Raw genomic sequence first — 19,587 nt, 5'->3', positions numbered from 1 at the left:
GTGGGTCTTGGGTTGGAAGCTCCTCCAGGGACCTTTCCTTATAATTCGGAGGACCACACAAATAACAGAAACAAAGGATGTTCAAGCCATCATGTTACAGGGGATAAATAAGACTTAATATGCAGTGGGCCTAGGATCCAGACTCCCAGATCCACAGATCCCTGCTTGTTCCACAGGACTTTAATATGATATTGATCAGGCTCCTCTCTGAATAGTGCTGGGCTAGGCATGAGGGAGAGTAATTCTGAATAAACACTGATTCAAGGAAAGATTCTAAAAGGAAAGAATGGCATTTCTCATCCTCTTTGAGCTCTAGGATTGGGCTCCCGGCGTCCCCTTCTTTGCATCCTGCCAGCGCTATACCCGGGGCTGACTCTGGTTGAATAAATGAGAGGGCAAATGCATGGGAGAACAGGAGGAAAGATGATGCATGTATGCCCAGAGGATAGGTGGGCGGGTGGGGGCAGGACTGAATAGGAAGATGAAAGGGTGGATGGATGGATACAGGAAGCAGAAAATGTACTTCATACTTTCTGGGAACCAACCACAGGGAATACTTACTTATTCAGTACATAACTGTCGATGACCCCAAGTTCATTAAACAGATTTGGACTCCACTTCTGAGAGCTGAGTCATGCAATAGGATAGAGCCATGTACAGACAGGCACATGGGGGACTGGGGAAGATGACATGGAAGCCAGCAGGAATGGAGGGTATTTAAGTTTCCTGACTTCTAAATCAAATACCGCAATAGGTTGGCTTAACAACAGGGATTTATTGGCTCATGATTTCAGAGGCTAGAAGTCTTTTTTCCTCTGAAGATCATTATCTTCTGACTGGCCGGCAATCTTTGGGCTTCTGTGGCTTTTCCATCATATGCCAATGCACATGGCAGTGTCTTCTTTTTCCTCCAGGTTCCCTTGATTTCCAGTTTCTGGATGCTCCATGTGGCTTCTCTTTCCTTCTGACTTTCACTGTTTATAAAGCACTCCAGTAATCCAATTCAAAGCCTACCTGGTTCAGTTGGCCGCACCTTAAATGAAAAAACATCTTGAAGGGATCTTATTTGCAATGGGTCCACACTCACCAGAGGGCAGACGAAGATAAAAAAACATGTCCAAACTGGGGCACACGATTCAGTCCACCAGAGAGGGTATAGGAGGTGGCCATTTAGAGTCCAGGAAAACTTGGGTTCCTACATACAAAGTATTCAGAGGTTCATTTCTAATGGTCCCATTCATACCCCTCAAAACCCCTCTGTGGAGTTCTCAGTTTGTTCCAGTCTCGACTGCCTGCCAGGAAGACTCCTGCCTTCCAGCATGAACAGCACACCCTGGCTTCCCTCTCCTAACACAACCCGAGTCAATATCACAAAGAAGAATGAAGAAGACACAGGTTCTTGAACTAAACTAAGCATGGCTGTTCCAGACAATAGAAGCTAGATTGAAAGGGTCCTTAGAGATCATCTCCAATCTGGGTCGTTTTACATGTAGGAAAACCAAGGTCCAGGGAGGGGAGAAGGCATGCCAAGCTCCTGTGGCAAGTGAGGCAACTATCACCCAGGTCTCCTGATTCTCACCCCAAGATGCAAATTGGAGGCCTGCTTTCCCCCTGCCCACCCAGCATTCCTATGCCCTGCTGACTCTGTTAGGATTTGTGGCTCCTTGGCGGGGGAAGGGGGTCCTTGTCTCCTTGTTTCTGCCCTCAGTGGAGATATGGAGGGGAAGATTGGGCTTCTCAGAAGAACTGGAGAACCCCACCTCAAATTCCTACTTGGGACACTGTGGCTCACTGCCTGCCTCCCTAACCTCCCATTTTATACCTCAATTTGCCCAAATGCCACCAATACTTGACCAGATAGAGAACAGGGAGCTCGAACGCCAACAAGAGCAGGGAGAACACAGACTGGAGACAGAATAGAAAGGAGAAGAGGGACTGGAGAATGACTTATCAAACCTCCCATCCCCACTCCATACACCAGGCACAGTGCTGGGCAATTACAATACCTCATCCTTACAACCCCATGAGAGGGGGTATTAGTCCTGTTTAACAAGGGCAGACACTGAAGCCTAGATAAGTGGCTTGGCTTGGAGCGCCCGTCAGTGGTGAGGCCAAGATTAAAACCCAGGCCACTTGGCCCCAAAGCCCTAGCTGGGTTATGAGTTCCTGGAGCATGCGCTCTGTCATAACACCATTGGGGGTTCTCAGGAGCCACCCCGGAAAAGCTGGAGCATCAACAAGATCAAGGCTAACAGAGATCAAAGCTATTTGTTTACATTAATCTGAGAGTAATATTGATAGATTTTGTGCACAGCCTCTGTGGTAAATATGTTATATGCTTTGTCCTTTTTAATTCTCACAACAACCCTGTGGAATTGTGACTATTATGATTCCTATTTACCAGATCAGAAAACTAAGTCTCAGATTGGTGAAGGAAGTTGGCCACAGTCACACAGCTAGTAAGTGCTATTCTGTTTCCCAAAAAATGTTATTCTGGACATCTCAGGCCTCCTCTAGAGTCCTGTGTCTGGTTTGGGGAGTGATATTTAAGGGAGACACTGGCAGAGGAATGAGGAACCCCAAAGGAACACCATCATCCAAAGGAATGTTTGAAGATACGGAGACTATTTAGCTTGGAGGAGATCATCAAGGGACACACAATTGCTATTTTCAAGGGCAGAAATCTTCTCCACTTAGAAATAAATAGCTTAGGTTCCACAGGACATTTGCCAACCATTTGTTGCAAAATTCAAAGGGACAAGCTATAGCCAACTGCTATTGCCACCTGTTGGTGAGAACTAAAATTGATGTTCCAACTATGGATACTTTGTCCCATCCATGGAAATTTGAGTTTAAATTTCGTACCTGGAAGTGCTTTTATCTCTGAAAGACCATCATTCGGAAGAGGTAAAAGATTTACCTTTATGAGGAGCTAATTAGGGCCAATGGGTGAAAACTACAGGGAAACTACAGCTCCAACATGAAAGTTAATTTTCTGACCCTTAAAGCATCCCAATAACTCAAGAGACTGCTTGGGAGTTGGGTTTTTTGTCTGTAGAAGAGACCAAGTCATGCTAAATCTCCTTCCTCTTAAGTGACTGGAAGAAATCAATCCCAGTGTTTTGGTGGATCGAAGGATCTTCATGGGTTACCTACTCAGTTACAGTTGGTCATTTGCGTAGTGGTCTGCTGGGATAGTTGTGTGTCTTTTCCATGGAGGAACTTGAAGGCTAGGCAAGAGGGAAGGAGGGCCCATTGAATTTGTATACTTGAAAGTAACTGAGGTGGGAACTTTTATATTATATGTATATATTTCCACAATAAAAATAAAAAGTAAGTAGAGGGCAGGAGGGTATCACTGGGGCACAGCAGTAGGGAAACAGCTGGGATCAGGCTACAGATATCTTCCACGTATGGCTCTTAACACTTGACTAAGAAGAGTCAGGGAAGGGCGATCAGAGAGTAAATGCTCATGACCTCCTGGCCCCTGCACCCCCGTCCTAATTGCTTTTTTAAAAAAATAATAAAGTTTTATTCACACACCATACTATCCATCCAAATGTACGTTATACAGCTCTCAATATAATCAGAGAATTGTACTTTCATCAGCACGATCAATTCAGTTATCCCTGTAAGGGCCTTAAAAATGGTTGGTTGAGACATCACTCATTCATGGAGGCAAGCTGCTTCATTGACTTTAGTTGTACTCAACCAGAGCTGCAATTAAATGACCAATGATTGAAATGTATGAAATACCCACAGGATCATTGCTTGTTTGGTCTAATCGCTTCCCAAGCTGACCTTCCACACTGGACCATTTGTAAACAGCCCAGGGGAACAACACTTCCTTGTGGGTTCTGTAAATGGGATTAAGGTTCAGTGGAAGACACAGGATCAGAGCTTGGTCTGGGGCCAGTGCAAGGGCTCTGTCTCTGCTGCACTCCAGCCTGAGTGCATTTCCTCATAAAAGCCCCCCAGTTGCCTGGTGCTGGGCCATTTGTACCTTGTGCCTTCACAGGGAGGCAATCTGGTGAGGGTTTAGAGAGACTGGGGCTGTGAAATTAGAGAGAACCCAGCTTAAATCCTAGCGGGGTATTTATTAGCCTTGTGAGCTTAGGTCAGCTTCTTCTCTCTGAGACTCCTGCTGGAACTCACTTGGTTAACAAAAGTTGCTGAGGCCCCACACACGAAAACACCCACGTCCTTGGCCATCAATGTTCCACCACTCTCCCTCCCACCCTCTCAGATGTGGCAGGAACAGAGATGTAAATGAGAGCCCTCCGTCCTGAGATGAGGCAAGAAAGGCTCTGAGATTATTCACTGTCCTCTCAGAAAGAAGAGAAGGGTGCCTGCCCCTGGAACTTGGCACCCAGCGGTCATTCCTGCAGGACCTCCAGAGAAGCCTGTGTCCTGGGGCCTGCAGTGGCTGCACTGCTGGTACGTTTGTGCGTGTGTGTGCATGCATGAGTGGCTGCTCATGTCCCTTCTATGCATGGACGAGGGAGGGGCAGGGAGGTGCAGCGGGAAGGACACAGGCTTTGAAGTTTATAAGACCTGGATTCAAATCCCAGCTCTGCAGCTTCCCAGCTATGTAGCTTCCCAGCTATGTGAGCCTGCATACTTAGCTTTATATCCCAACTCTCAGCTTCCTGATTTGAAATAAGGGGAGCGTAAATCCTACCTTATATGGCCACTTTGCTAAGTAAATCAGGTCATGGATTTTTAAAAAAATGTTTGGAGGAGTGGATGTAGTTCAGTGGTTGAGCACCTGCTTCCCATGTACAAGGTCATGGGTTCAATTCCCAGTCCTACCTTTAAAAAAAAGAAAAAAAAATGTTTGACACAAGGTCTTGGCACTTGGCAGGCACTCGGATGTAGACATGTCATTATGCCCTTTGGTTTAATGGTGGATGTGCCCATGAGTAGGGTTTGGCTTATTCAGTCATTGCACCATGTCTCTCTCATAAGTGACCTTTGAACAGCAGTCACCCATTTGCATCTTTTTTTCTGCTTTAAGTGGAATTTTAAGAATCACTAGCAAGTCTTGTCAGTTTGATGTTGGTTGGGATAGAAGCAAATACATACTAAAATGCTTTATGTGCAGGAACTGGGAATGGTGGGGGGGTGGGCATCTCTCCTTGGGGGTGGGGATGGGGGTGGGGATTGGAGAGGACTTTCATTCCAACTTCTATGTGCCCTCCTTTTTATTTTTTAAATTTATTTTTTATTTCTTTCTCTCCCCTTCCCCCACCCCGTTGTCTGCTCTCTCTCCATTTGCTGTGTGTTCTTCTGTGTCCGTGTGGATTCTTGTCAGTGGCACCAGGAATCTGTGTCTCTTTTTGTTGTGTCATCTTGCTGCGTCAGCTCTCTGTGCGTGCAGCACCACTCCTGGGGAGGCTGCACTTTTTTCACACTGGGCAACTCTCCTTGTGCATGGGGCGCCCCTATGCAGGGGATACCCCTGAGTGGCACAGCACTCCTTGAGCACATCAGCACTGCATGTGGGCCAGCTCATCACATGGGTCAGGAGGCCCTGGGTTTGAACCCTGGACCTCCCATGTGGCAGGCAGATGCTCTAACTGTTGACCAAATCTGCTTCCCCCTACTTATTTTTATCGAAAAGTTCTCCTTGTTGAGATCCACATCCAACCGTCTCTAATTTAGTTCAGCAAATATTTACTAGTAACCACGATAGTACTAAGAGCAACCATTTGTTGAGCACTTAAAAACACTTTCCATTCCTTTCCTCTAACCCTCAGCTCATCTCCTTTTACAGATGAGCAAACAAAGCTTGGAGAAATTCAATTACTTGCTCAAGTGGCAAAGGCGAGAAAAGCCAGATGCTGTGTGCTGTGGGGAGGTAGAAGGACATGAAAAGCTACCATAAATAGTCACTACCCTCAAGAACCTGACAATGTACAGGGAAGGTTAACTGCCAGACGAGCAACTGAACTGAATGCTGTGGCCAGGTTGCTCTGCAGAGCTCTGCTATGACAGTATAGAGGACAGACTGACTCATTCTGTCTGGGTGGGTGCCTTCTGGGGTGGGGGGTTGACTAGCTGAGTCTTGATGGATGTGTTCGTTTTGTTGGGGGATGGTAGTGGAGCATGGCAAGCCGGGGCTCGTTTAAGATGGTCAAGAGACAGGAAGACAAGTTGGCAGGCGTAGGGAGGTCAGTCAGAGCCACATGGGCAGCCCAGGAACCTGCCCTTCCTTGGGGGAGCCTGAGTCATTGGAGGCCTGAGGGCCGGGCCTCTGGAAGGAAGCGACAGACAAGGGTGGGTGGGTTCCAGGCACAGCCCCAGGCTTAAAGGAGGACAGAAAAGGCAGAGCCCGCCCTATGGATCAATAAGGCCAGGCCACAGAGGACCACTCTGAAGCTGTGAGGACCCTGGGGCAGATGGCAGCTACCAAAGCCCCTGCTCTGGGTGCAAATGACCTGATTCCAATGGATGGCACAGGTGGGGTATCAGAATCTGGAAAGGCAGGGGAGCTGTAGTCCTTAGTGGAAACTCTCAGGAGATTCCCAATGTGGGAGCCTGGGGAGGCCAACGCCTAGGGCAGTTAGCCCAGTGACAGCAAAGGCCAGGAATGATGGGGGGTGGGTCCAATGTGATGGCAGCTTGGCAAAGGCAGGAGTGAGTAGCCACAAGGCTGGAAACCAGGGGTGGAAACAGCAAGTCAAGGGCTTCCACAACTAGAAAAGTGTGGGCAGTGGTTGATTGATTTTGAGCCCAGGAATGATGTGATCAAACCTGCAGTCTAGAGTGGACTTACTGATATTCTATTCATGAACTATTGTGATTAGTAATCGAAGAAAATGTGGCATTGGTGTGGAGAAAGTGGCCATGGTGGCTGCTGGGGGTAGGGAATGGGAGGAAGAGATGAGATGTGGAGGCGTTTTTGGGACTTGGAGTTGTCCTGGGTGATGCTGCAGGGACAGTTACTGGACATTGTATGTCCTCCCATGGCCCACTGGGTGGAACTTGGGAGAGTGTGGGCTATGATGTGGACCATTGACCATGAGGTGCAGCGGTGCTCAGAGACGTATACACCAAATGCAATGAATGTCTCATGATGACGGAGGAGATTGTTGTTATGGGGGGAGGAGTGGGGTGAGGGGGATGGGGGGTATATGGGGACCTCATTTTTTTTAATGTAATGCTAAAAAAATAAAGACAAATAAATAAATAAAAATTAAAAAAACAAAACAAAACAAACCCTGTAGTCTATCTCTCACTAGAACTTGAGCTTCTGAAGGCAAGGAGTAGGCTCTCATTTCACTAGTATATTTCCAGCCTCTAGCAGAGTGTAAGTCGCTTAGTAGGTGCTCAACTAATATTTGCTTAATAAATATGTAGAAACAATATATACAATGTTTATGGATGTATACATACATAGTCAACATTCTAAAACTTTGATGAGTATACACTATCATCAAAGTAGTAGGCATTTTGGGACAGGGAGGAAATGGGTTTGGAATAGGGTATAAAAGGGACTTAAACTATGGATGAAACTTTTTTAAAATAAATGTGACTGTAAACATTTGTTAAATATATGGAATAGGTATATGAAGTCCTTTTATAGTCTTCATAATTTAAAAACGTTCTTATTTTTAATAGGAAATAAATTTACAAGTATTTTTTTAAATGTGCAAAGTAACTCTTTTCCAGAAGATGGAATGACTGTATTTGAGGCCTTATGGTTTCTTAGGATTAAAAATAGGCCTAGATATTCTCCTCTCAATGCAGATCCTTCATGGGCTTCCAAATCATCAGCAGTCATAATACCTATTGCTCTGAAACAGTGGTGCAAAACCTGATTTGTGGGGAGTGGATGTAGCTGAGTGGCTGAGCGCTTGCTTCCTATCTATGAGGTCCTGGGTTCAATCCCCGGTACCTCCTAAAACAAACAAACAAAAAAAACCCTGGTTTTGTTTCCCATTTTTTATATCATTATTCCTAAAATATAATTCTAGGTGGAGGAGCTCAATACTTCTTTCTAGCATCACATCATATTAACTGCATACCTCCTTGCTCATTCCTTGAGTGTTAAGATTATAGGACTGTGAATTTTATTACCTAGTGTTCAGGGTAAGAAGATGCACTGTGCACTCAGAGATTTATGTTTGAGTCCTGTTCTACCTCTTCCTAGCTGTGTGACCTTGGTCAAATTACATAACCACCCTGAACCTCAGTTCACTTAACAGCAGAATAAGGATAATACCTACTTTTCAGCAGTTGAGAGGATTAAATGAGATGATATTTTGTGAAAGCATCTGGGACTGAGCTTGCATGGCAGATGCTTAATATTTATTCTCCTCCTGACAAGGGTCCAACCTGACCTTAGTTCTCTCTCCTCTTCTGTTTGTCTACCCAAACCATGCCCATTCTTCAGGGCCCATTGAAACTTATCCCCTCCATGAAATCATTCTTACAACCCAGTAGCTCATGTCACTGATGCTTAATAATCATAGTTCTTTTTCCCATCTGCTTTTTTTTTGGCCCTCTTATATTGTAAAGCTTTGGAAAGCAGGAACACAATTTCAGGCATCATCGCAGGGTGGTGAAAGGATGACTAGAATGGGAGGTGGACATGCTGGGTTAAGTTTTACTAGATAAACTTGGGAGCTCCATGTAGTCTTTTGGGCTTCAGTTTTATCACAAGGTTTCTAGAAGGTCAAATTAGTGTGAAACGTATTAAGGAGTTTAATACATATTGTTAATTAACATTGCTTCACCTCAAGTTCTTTACATTATTTTCAATTCACTGCAGTATATAGTAAAGGGCCTTGTATTTACTTGTTGCCAAGAGAAATTGCATGCTTGTGTTTCTCCATGTCATTCAGATGAAGATCAGAAAGTCATTATACAAGGATAATAAGGTTTACTCTGATTTTAAACAAAATTTCTTCTTTTCTCTCAGCAGGATCACGATGACCACAGCCACCCCATTGGGGGATACCCCCATCTTCTCGTTGAACATGACCACCAGGGGCGAAGACTTTCTGTACAAGAGTAAGGTCAACTTAGCTTGGGACCAGGGCTCCTGGGCAGCACAAATGTCACAGTCCACTCCGGGTGTAGAGGTCAGGAACACGGGCTCTGGAGACAGAAGGCCTGGGTCTGAGTTCCTTCTCTGCCACTTGCCAGTTGTATGATCCTGGGCATTTGACTTCACAGCCTCAGTTTCCTCATTTGTAAGCTGAGAATGTTAATTGAAGCTACCTTATAAGATAGTAGTGAGGATTAAAAGAGATACTCCGTGAAAGACCTTAGAATGGCCTCGGGTCCGTAATAAGCACCCACTGAGTATTAATAGGATGATCATGATAGTTATGATTACCACTATTACTATTATTTTTTTAGAGAGTCTTGGGGTCTAGAGGGCAATAGAAATGTGAATTTCTTGTAAGATGTCCCTAAATGGATCACCTTAAAATATAGGGAAGAGTTAGTCCTGGGGAGACATTTGCCAGGAATAAGCAGTCCCCAAAAGGAAAGATTGGAGGATAAGTCTTTGAAAAATCAACTGATTGTATAAGGGGAAGTTTGAGTCCATTTCAACTCCATTTTAGCCATTTCAGTTGGCTATGTACTTACCTCTGTACATGAAACAGGCTTCCTGACATATGCAGAGAGCTCTGCTGATGAAAGAAAGCTCCATTCATCTGGAAAGCTGTCCAACTGGACCAGCCTTTGGGTGTACACTTGGGGTCCTGCTACCAGGAGGGCTGGCAGGGTGTGGGACTGGCAGGGTATGTCTCCTCCATGGAGATGCAGATGGATGAGTTATTCTGCTCTTGCTGATGGGAGAGGCCTATAGAGGCCTGCTGAGGTAAGTCTCAAAAAAACTCAGAGGAGAAAATGCAGGGTGGACACAATCACTGCCAGCAATTCTCCCAAAAGAGAAGATTGCCAGATTTAACAAATGAAAATATAGGATTCCCAGATAAATCTGAATTTCAGATAAACAACGGATAATTTTTTAGTGTAAGTTTGTACCACACAATACTTGGGACATACTTAAACTAAAATATTATCCATTGTTCATTGCAAATTCTAATTTAACTGGGTGTCCTGTATTTCATCTGGCTACCCTACCTCCAGAGGATATTTGGCAAGTCTGGAGACATTTTTGGATATCATAACCGGGGCGGGGGTGTGTGTGTTGCTACAGCACATAGTAGCCAGAGGCCAGAGATGCTGTTAAACATCCTGCGGTGCACACAATAGTCTACCCCAACAGAGTTCAGCTGAGATTGAGAAACCCTGAAGTAAAGCATCATCACGGACGGAACCCCAAGGAAGAAAAAAACCAAGTTACTACATAATGAATTCCCTGCCCCTCCTGTTTTCTTCTTCCAGTCTTTCTTCTTATCTTCATATGTATGTTTATACCTAGCATTTTTTAAGTCAATTTTTAATGAAAGTATTGTGTACATTCATTAAGGTGCCCAAAACAGAAGTGCACAGTTGATGAACTTTTCACAGGGTGAACACACCTGTGTAACCAGCCCTCCACTCAATGAACGGACCACCCCCAGTATCCCAGAAGTCCTGGTGCCCCTTCCAGTCCCCACCCCCACCCACCCAAGGGTAACCACTATTCTGATTTCTGCCATCACAGATTAGTTCTATCTGGTTTTGAATCTTATATAAATGTAATCATACCATATATATGCTTTTGTGCCTGGCTTCTTTTACTCAACACTATGTTTGCGTGCACATATTTTAATGGTTACAACATAGTATGTGCATGTGTATATGGATATGTATATTATACATTCTATTTTCTACACTTTATTTCTTCCTATTTCCCATATTACCTTAGTCTTCATAATAATCATTTAAATTATATACTATTTCATGGGATAAGTGTGCTATACTTTTTAATCATTTCCATATTTAGAAAATGAATAATGTAATAAACATCTTCATCATGTAGCTTTTTCTTTATTTAGAAATATTCCCTTAAAATAAATTCCTCAGAATAGATAGGTCTAAAGTATGAGCATTTTCATGGTTGTTGATATTTTCAGTATTGATTCTGACAAGGATGTTGGACTCAAACCTAAAATTAGAGTTTGACATTGGTACTGGGAGCTGACTTTGAAATTAAAATCTGTGATATTAAGCTGCAAGGACATTCATCATAGCCTTGTTTTTACTAATGAAAACTTGAAAAGAGCATAAATATCCCCAAAGGGAATTAACAAACAGATTATGGTATATCTAAAAAGTGGAATACTATGTGGCCATTAAAGTCATGAAAAAGATGTCATTACAGTTTGAAAAGATCATCATGATGTTGTTATTAAACAGTATATGGAATATTTTTCCATGTTTGGAGATATTTCCTTAAGATGGGTTTTCAGAAATAGAATAAATTTTTCAAAAAAAGATAGATGGATAGATGTTTAATATGCATATGCGTATATAAGATCACATCAGTCTAGAAGACCAGTGGTTCTGGGGCAATGAGGTTTTTATTTCCCACCCCACCCCTTTTGTTTGGCTTGTATTTATATTTTCAAAATTATCTACAAAAATCACATATTGGGAAGCAGATTTGGGTCAATGGATAGAGCATCTGCCTACCACAGAGGGGTCCAAGATTCAAACCCAGGGCCTTCTGACCCACATATTAAAGCTGGCCCATGCACAGTGCTGATGTGTGCAAGGAGTGCCCTGCCATACAGGGGTATCCCCCATGTAGGGGAGCCCCACACACAAGGAGCGCACCCCGTAAGGAGAGCTGCCCAGCGCAACAAAAGTGCAGCCTGCCCAGGAGTGGGGCCGCACACACGGAGACCTGATACAGCAAGATGACGCAACAAAAAGAGACACAGATTCCTGGTGCCGCTGACAAGAATCCAAGTGGACACAAAAGACCACATAGCGAATGGACACAGAGAGCAGACAACTGGGGGAGGGGGGCACGGTGAAGGGGAAAGAAATTTTTTAAAAATATCACATATTACATTTTACTTTTGTATTATCAAAAAGAGAAGACATGTTTGGTCAGTTTCACAAAAGAAACTTGAAGGTATATTGGGGCCGATACCTATGGTTGAGAATAGGACTTGACCTAAGGCAGAATTCTGGCAGATGATATGCTGAGGACACAGTCGGGAGTCGCGATGCACCGTCACCCTGCCCTGGGGTCAGCAGTGAGCTTCCCAGGACACATCATTCTCTCCTCCTTCCCTTGACCTAGTGGGGACTGTCTTGTGCCACAGTAGATGTCCCCTCTCAGCCCCTCTGCATTTCTCTCTGCATTTCAGTGCACACTTTCCCATCTCCTATCCTCTCCTCTCCTCTCCTCTTTGTAGGTTCTGGAGCCATCATCGCTGCCATTGTGGTGGTTGTCATCATCATCTTCTCTGTGGTTCTGATCCTGCTGAAGATGTACAACAGGTACGGGTGCCCTGGGATCTGGAATGGCCTGGGCCCTCAGCGAAGTCAGAGTGAATGGGAGCAGACAGTTGTGGGGTGGGTACCTGTCGTATGTCCAGCAGTAGCCAGGAGTCCCTCATCCAATGCTCTGAAATTTTTTGGGTCCTTATTTGACATCTGACCTGCTGGAAGAACTGTAGAGTAGCCAAATATTTTCGTACATGGAGAAATATTTTTAAGATATAATATTAATGGTGTGAGCACTGTGGTAAACACTTGTATGTAATTACAGATAATGTGGGAATGTTTCAGTCCTCTTGGGAGACCTCTGCTAGATTATATCAAGTGGTAGAAATGTGTATATGAGGTGACAAAAACTGTAAGGCACATAGTCCCTGATTTCACTTTCTGGGACAAAATAAGGGAAAATAAAATAATGTAATGTGACCACATGAAAAATAAATTCATTACGTTTTATGTGTTATCACCTTTTAGTAAAAACTTTGCTCAAAGGTTCTTCTTTTCAGGGAAGAAATTTTATTAAAAAGCCTCACTTAAAACCACATCATAGGGAAGTGGACTTGGCCCAGTGGATAGGGTGTCCGTCTACCATATGGGAGGCCCAAGGGTCAAACCCTGGGCCTCCTTGACCCGTGTGCAGCTGGCCCACACACAGTGCTGATGCGCGCAAGGAGTGCCCTGCCACGCAGGGATGCCCCCCGCATAGGGGAGCCCCACGCGCAAGGAGTGCACCCCGTAAGGAGAGCCACTCAGCTCAAAGGAAAATGCAGCCTGCCCAGGAATGGCGCCACACACGCAGAGAGTTGACGCAGCAAGATGATGCAACAAAATGAAACACAGTTTCCCATGCCACTGACAACAACAGAAGCGGACAAAAAAGAAGAACACGCAGCAAATGGACACAGAGAACAGACAATTGGGGTGGGGCGGGGCGGGGCAAGGGGGGAAGGGAAGAGAAATAAATAAAATAAATCTTAAAAAAAAAACCCACACACCATAGGGGAATAGATGTAGCTCACATTATTGCGTACCTGCCTCCCATATACAAAGTCCTGAATTCAATCTCCAGTTCCTCCTAAAAAGAAAAAAAAAAACATCCACATCATAAATAAAGAAAAAAAAAACAGAAAAAAAAAAAAATAAAGAAGGAGAAAGAAAGAAAAAATCCACAAAAACCACATCATAGAAAACCTGGCAGCCATTCAAAAATATTAATATATACCGAAGAAATGTATTTATTGATGAGAAAAGCAGTTTACAATATTGTCAATGTTTACAATACTTTATGATCATATGCATGGGCTACACACACACATACCCAAGGATGCACAGCAAAGTGTGAACAACCAGTGTGTCTGCAGGGTGGAACTGGGAGTTTTTTTGTTTTTGGGGGGAGGGTGTTTCCTTATTTTTGAGTAGTAATCATGCATTGCTTTTATAATATTAATACCATTAATAAAGGTAATTAACATATACTGATTTATCTCTAACCCTGTGCAAGTATGGCTCTAAGCACTTTACACATGTTAACTCATTTAATCCTCACAACAACCCCACAAGATGGATGCTACTATTATCCCCAATTTTATAGAAAGCTGTAAAAACTGACACACAGGAATATTAAGTAACATGCCCAAGCTTACTCAGCGCTAACTGGCAAAATTGGGATTCCAACCCAGTCTGTATGGTTCCAAAACCAATACTCCTACCACTGCATGTAGTAATAATATTAAAACTTGTTTTTAAAAATCTTTAGGGTATTATCATATGGGTTTGTCCTAAATGCCCTTCCTGAAGTAACAACAAACTCCAACACCTGCCCTTCATCCTTTTTGATCGTTGCCGGAACTCTAAGCCGCTTTTGTAGGGTGTAATTTGGATAGAGACTTCACTAAGCTATCCCTGTTCACACTGATGCCTGGGCTGGGAGTTAGAGATCTGAGTTCACTGTTTGCTCTGTCAAAACAGGCAAATCACTTGACCTCTGTGCCTTATTTTGTCACTTTTGAAATGGAAGGATTTCAAAGTGCATTATTTTCATTATGGTTATATCAGAGTATACCCTTGTTATTAGGAGAACTTAGGGGGTGAAATGGCATGATGACTGGAACTAACTCATAATTTTTAAACTATCTGTGCATGTGCACATGCATGTGTGTTAGCAAATGGGGAAAAAGAGAAAGCAAATGTGGCAACATGTTAACAATTGGTAAATCTAGGTGAAAGGTATTCAGGTGTTCATCGTATTATTCATACAACTTTTCTGAGATTTGAAATTTTTTTTTTTTAAGATTTATTTTTTTAACTTCCCCCCCTCCCCCGGTTGTCTGTTCTCTGTGTCTATTTGCTGCATCTTGTTTCTTTGTCTGCTTCTGTTGTCGTCAGCGGCACAGGAAGTGTGGGCAGCGCCATTCCTGGGCAGGCTGCACTTTCTTTTCACGCTGGGCGGCTTTCCTCACGGGCGCACTCCTTGCGCGTGGGGCTCCCCCACGCGGGGGACACCCTTGCGTGGCACGGCACTCCATGCGCGCATCATCACTGCACATGGCCAGCTCCACACGGGTCAGGGAGGCCCGGGGTTTGAACCGCGGACCTCCCATATGGTAGACGGACGCCCTAACCACTGGGCCAAAGTCCGTTTCCCAGATTTGAAATTTTTAACAAAGAATTTTGGCATGACAACAAAATGAAATACCATGTGAGAATGTTAGAATGTCATATTAGAATTAATGTTTATTGTTAGTTAATAAATTTTATAGTATACGGAACGAAAGACATGTTTTAAGTACCTTCTCTTCTCAACAATGTAAAAAATTCTTAATGTAAACATGTCATTGTGTCAAATCCACAATGTAAAAATTTCTAGCCACAAGCATATCAAGTGATAAGAGGCTTGAAAATTTAACTTAACTACAACTTCGAACATAAAACTAATTTTTTTTAACCTTTCAGACAGTCACAGAACCCATTCCTCTGGGGGGAATGGGCTTAACCATGGCAAATGTATCTCATTACAGGAAAATGAGAACCAGGCGGGAGCTGGAGCCCAAAGGCCACAAGCCAGCCTCCCCTTCTGCCCTGGGCCCAAACGGTAACAGCAACCAACAACCTGCAACCGTGACCTTCATCCCTGTTGATGTTCATGCAGAGAATCGGTGACACCTACCCTTGCCCTATCTCCGTCACTGTCTGAAGAGCCCTCTCCAGCATTACGACCAAGAAGCACGCTTCTCCTCTGGCAGTTTCACTATGATTTCCTTTCATTTGAGTCAAGAGAGACATCTGTTATGCAATAGGTGATGCTTCATGCAACCCCCACCCCCTTCTTGCCCTGCCTCATCCCAACTATGCTCATATCCCTGTGGTCACCCTACCAAAAGGCCACAGAACTTTCTTTTGTCATCTGACAATGTCAAGCTGTGTTAGAATCCACTAGTGTGGTTTGATAGACAGACAGACATATAGCCCAGGAGTCTTCTATTCAGAAATCAGGGAAAGGATTCACCAGTGGGACCAACTCAGAGTAAGTGTCAAATCCACAGCTTTGAAGAACAAAATATTAAATCCCATAATCAGCAAAAGGGAGCTAACTTGGGCCAACTAACCAGAAAACCAACTTGTTAATTTATAACTTGTTCTAGTACTAGATGACCGCTGGCTAGCTTATGACAAATGTCAGCACATTTTCCCCCTCTTTAAGAAAGGTCACAGGAAAAGCTAATTTCTTTTCAAAAGGTTTCTACTTCATTTGTATAGAGTCCAAGCAGAAGGAATAGGGTGACCTTGAGGAATATTGACAATGGCTTTGTTCCAATGTCCACAGGCCTGGAATGAACCAGGTGGCTGGTCAGGGCTCCTCTATCCACCACAGGGCTGGATTAACCCTGACCCAGTCTCCATTCTTGGCTCCCCTATATTTGGGCCCTAAGCAACACTGACCATTCTGTTGACACCTTACCTCCATTGACCAGTATTAGACTGATTAGATAACTACTCTATGTTACTTATGCCCTTCCTGGTCACCTTGCAGAGATTCAAGACCTAGTCGAAGAACACATCCACAAACCAGTTCTCTATAGAGAGCTGATCTCTGACTCCTTAGCCTGGAGAGCAATCTACTGAGAGGGCAAAGCATTTGGAAATTAAGCCCCACTTTCTATCTGTGTGACCTTAGAAAAGTGCCTTGACCTTTCCAACTTCACTTTCCTCATCCCTGGCGTAAGAATGATAACATCTGCCTCACTGGGTTCTTATAACAATTAAAGGACTTAGCAAAGTACCTGGCACCTAGAAGATGCTTAATAATGGGGCTGGCATTATTATTACCTTATTTCTTCAGTTGCAAGACATAAATTTGTTCACATTTTAATGATTCTGAAATCAGAACGTCTTAAAACCGACAGGTCCCTCTTAATCAATTGTGCATTTTACAATTAATGGCATCTTGGAAACAGGGTAATAAACCTTTATTTCATTACAGAAAGTGACACACTCTTGCTGTTTAATCTCAAATTCTAGGGCTCTCTTCCTCTTGAGGTCAGAAATCCCTATTGAGGGGAAACTGAGGCTCAGAGGGGAAAGAGGACTTACTCAGGGTCACACAGCTTATGTCATCCCTATATAAAAATACCTTAAAGAGCTCTGGAGAAGTACTGACAAATTCTTCCCAGCCATCTTTTTTCCTACCATGTTTAAATATCCACCAAGTGCCAGGCACTTCACAAAGTGTTTTCATGTAAGTTATCTCATAGGATTTCATTTTCCCAATAACCCTGGGAGATGTTATTTTTTCCATTTGCAGATAAGAAACTGGGACTCAAAAATAAAAGTACTTTTCCCCTTCAAAGTAAGTTTCAAAGACAGGATTCTAAACCAGGTCTCTTTGACTCCAAAGTCCATCTTTTCATTATGTTACACTTGTGCCTTGCCATCTTGGCTCAAAGAAGCACAGATTCTTTTGTGGGCTGAACAAAAAGAGGACAGGTTAGTTCCATGTATTTGGAGATCAGGGGTCTAGTTTCCAAGTTGAAAGTGGGGGACAAAGTCACTTTGGTAGCTTTCTTTGGGTTTCCATGAGTGCAGCAAAAGGAGCCCTTTCTAAAACCATCCAAGCTTTAAGGATTCTTGATTCATTCTCACTACTACTTAGGTCCAAGGAGTAAGAGGAGGAATGGACTCTAACTGGGGCAAAGCCATTTCTTTGAGGGCTCAAGCCCTAAACAGAGATGCTCCCCTAAACATATTACAATAAAAAACAAAAACAAAAAAACACCCTTTGGAATGTTCCAGCCTTGAAACCAGTCTCTTCTGCCCACAGTGGAAGCTTCTTGGGGTTACCCTTTTGTATGTTCTTTTGCTTAACGAAAGCTTGGAAATGAAGGAAGAAGCAGAGGGGGAGCAATGAGTTGGGGGCAAATAAAAGGGTTTAATATTTTGTTTTTAACTAATGAAGATAACTCAATGAACACCCTTTGAAGGGCTTCTATGTGTAAGTTAAGGTGCTATTAATTACTTTAAGACAGTCCCTGCTCTCAAGGAATCTGCAGCTGGTCTCATGTGGCAGGGATCTTACAACACAGTTGGTTATTTCATTTTTGACAAGGCGCTTTTGTTAACTGATACTGCCTTATTTGGCCACTAAATCAATAAAAGATATTAAACACTTAAAGAAAAATATTTAAAAATAAAAATGTTTAAATCGAACATTTGTCAAGTGATTTCAATTAGAACTAACAAACACTTTTTCTAAAAACTTCCTTTGCCTGACAATGTACATAGGGTCTTGTGGGAAAGCCTGATTTTTTTTTTTAAACATTGGGTTATCACTTCTACAGACTGATGAAAAAAGATGGGCTATCATCAACAGACCCTTCCATGATTTAGAAAGTTTGGTAACTTATTCAAATACTACAAAAGGAATCTATTTCTCAACCTGCACTTAAACTCCAGAGATGCTGAAATGCCAAGGTTTGAGGACCCCTAGAATTGTAAGAAATGTTAGAATGAACCCCAGATCACCAATAATGATATTTCTCATAAACTAAGTTCTGACTATATGCCAAGCTTATGAGGCCCTTTATACCCATGAGCTCTTTTTTTTTTTTTTTTTAAAGATTTATTTTTATTTATTTAATTCCCCTCCCCTCCCCCGGTTGTCTGTTTTCTGTGTCTTTTTGCTGCGTCTTGTTTCTTTGTCCGCTTCTGTTGTCAGTCAGCGGCACAGGAAGTGTGGGCGGCGCCATTCCTGGGCAGGCTGCTCCCTCCTTCGCGCTGGGCGGCTTTCCTTATGGGCGCACTCCTTGCGCGTGGGGCTCCCCTACGCGGGGGACACCCCTACGCGGGGGACACCCCTGTGTGGCAGGGCACTCCTTGCGCGCATCAGCACTGTGCATGGCCAGCTCCACACGGGTCAAGGAGGCCGGGGGCTTGAACCTCGGACCTCCCATGTGGTAGACAGACGCCCTAACCACTGGGCCAAAGTCCATTTCCACCCATGAGCTCTTTTAATCCTTAGAATTCCCAAGCTTAGGAGCCATTACTATCTTATTTTATGGCTAAGGAAATAGGCTCAAGGATGTGACTTGTCATTGGGTGATTCAGTAGACATTTGTCATTCTCTTGGTGACCTTTCTTTGGGGAATCCTCTACTATAAAAAATGCGAGACCACTTCCTGCTATAAAAGGTAAAAAGGCCACATATTCATTTCCCAGAGTCCCTTCAGTAAGGATGAGGGCACATAACTACCGTCTATGACTCAGATGCTCCCACCATGGACCTAGAATCCAGAAGCTGGTAACATAAAGGGGGAGGAACTGTGCAGAATCCATTTTGGTGGCAGGTGTGTTGGCACTTTCCATTTCAAGAGGCAGCAGCATCAGGGGTTCTAGCTACAGTGGCAAGGTCATTGAATGTCCAGAAAGCAATGCCTATGGAGTTGGCTGAGTGAGTAGTGCCACACAACAACCGCAGTGGTATCTGAACCTAACTAGTTCTTTGGTATGATTTTAATCATGGTCTCTGACAACATACCTCTGGCCCTCTGCAAGTTCTGGCAATGGCCTAATTCCATTTTCTGCTTAAGTCAGCAGTCCCTTCCAACTGTTTGCAACTAAGAACCATAAAGGCTTTGGGATACTTGGTCATGATCACCCACCTGGGAAGGGGCT

At 43.6% G+C, this 19,587-nt stretch overlaps 1 protein-coding gene across 15 annotated transcripts in view; it reads left to right on the top strand.

Annotated features, from left to right (window-relative positions):
* Positions 1 to 18,123, top strand: part of NCMAP (non-compact myelin associated protein) — a 45,823-nt gene extending 27,700 nt beyond the window's left edge. For 10 of the 15 annotated variants that reach the window (XM_004465378.3, XM_071217644.1, XM_071217653.1 and 7 more), the window contains 3 exons: positions 8,927 to 9,018; positions 12,336 to 12,420; positions 15,438 to 18,123. In XM_004465378.3, the coding sequence (XP_004465435.1) occupies positions 8,937 to 9,018; positions 12,336 to 12,420; positions 15,438 to 15,579 (309 nt within the window). In that variant the 5' untranslated portion in view covers positions 8,927 to 8,936 and the 3' untranslated portion in view covers positions 15,580 to 18,123. Of the gene's footprint in view, positions 1 to 4,330; positions 4,438 to 8,926; positions 9,019 to 12,335; positions 12,421 to 15,437 lie in introns of those variants that run through there. The other 5 variants (XM_071217650.1, XM_071217645.1, XM_071217654.1 and 2 more) reach the window with 2 other exon arrangements.
* Positions 18,124 to 19,587: the final 1,464 nt, after the last annotated feature.

The sequence above is a fragment of the Dasypus novemcinctus genome, chromosome 9, assembly GCF_030445035.2.
Source record: "Dasypus novemcinctus isolate mDasNov1 chromosome 9, mDasNov1.1.hap2, whole genome shotgun sequence".
In the NCBI taxonomy this organism is placed as follows: Eukaryota; Metazoa; Chordata; class Mammalia; order Cingulata; family Dasypodidae; genus Dasypus; species Dasypus novemcinctus.
Note: the sequence above shows the minus strand (reverse complement) of the source record. Positions and strands in the feature narration are given on the sequence as shown.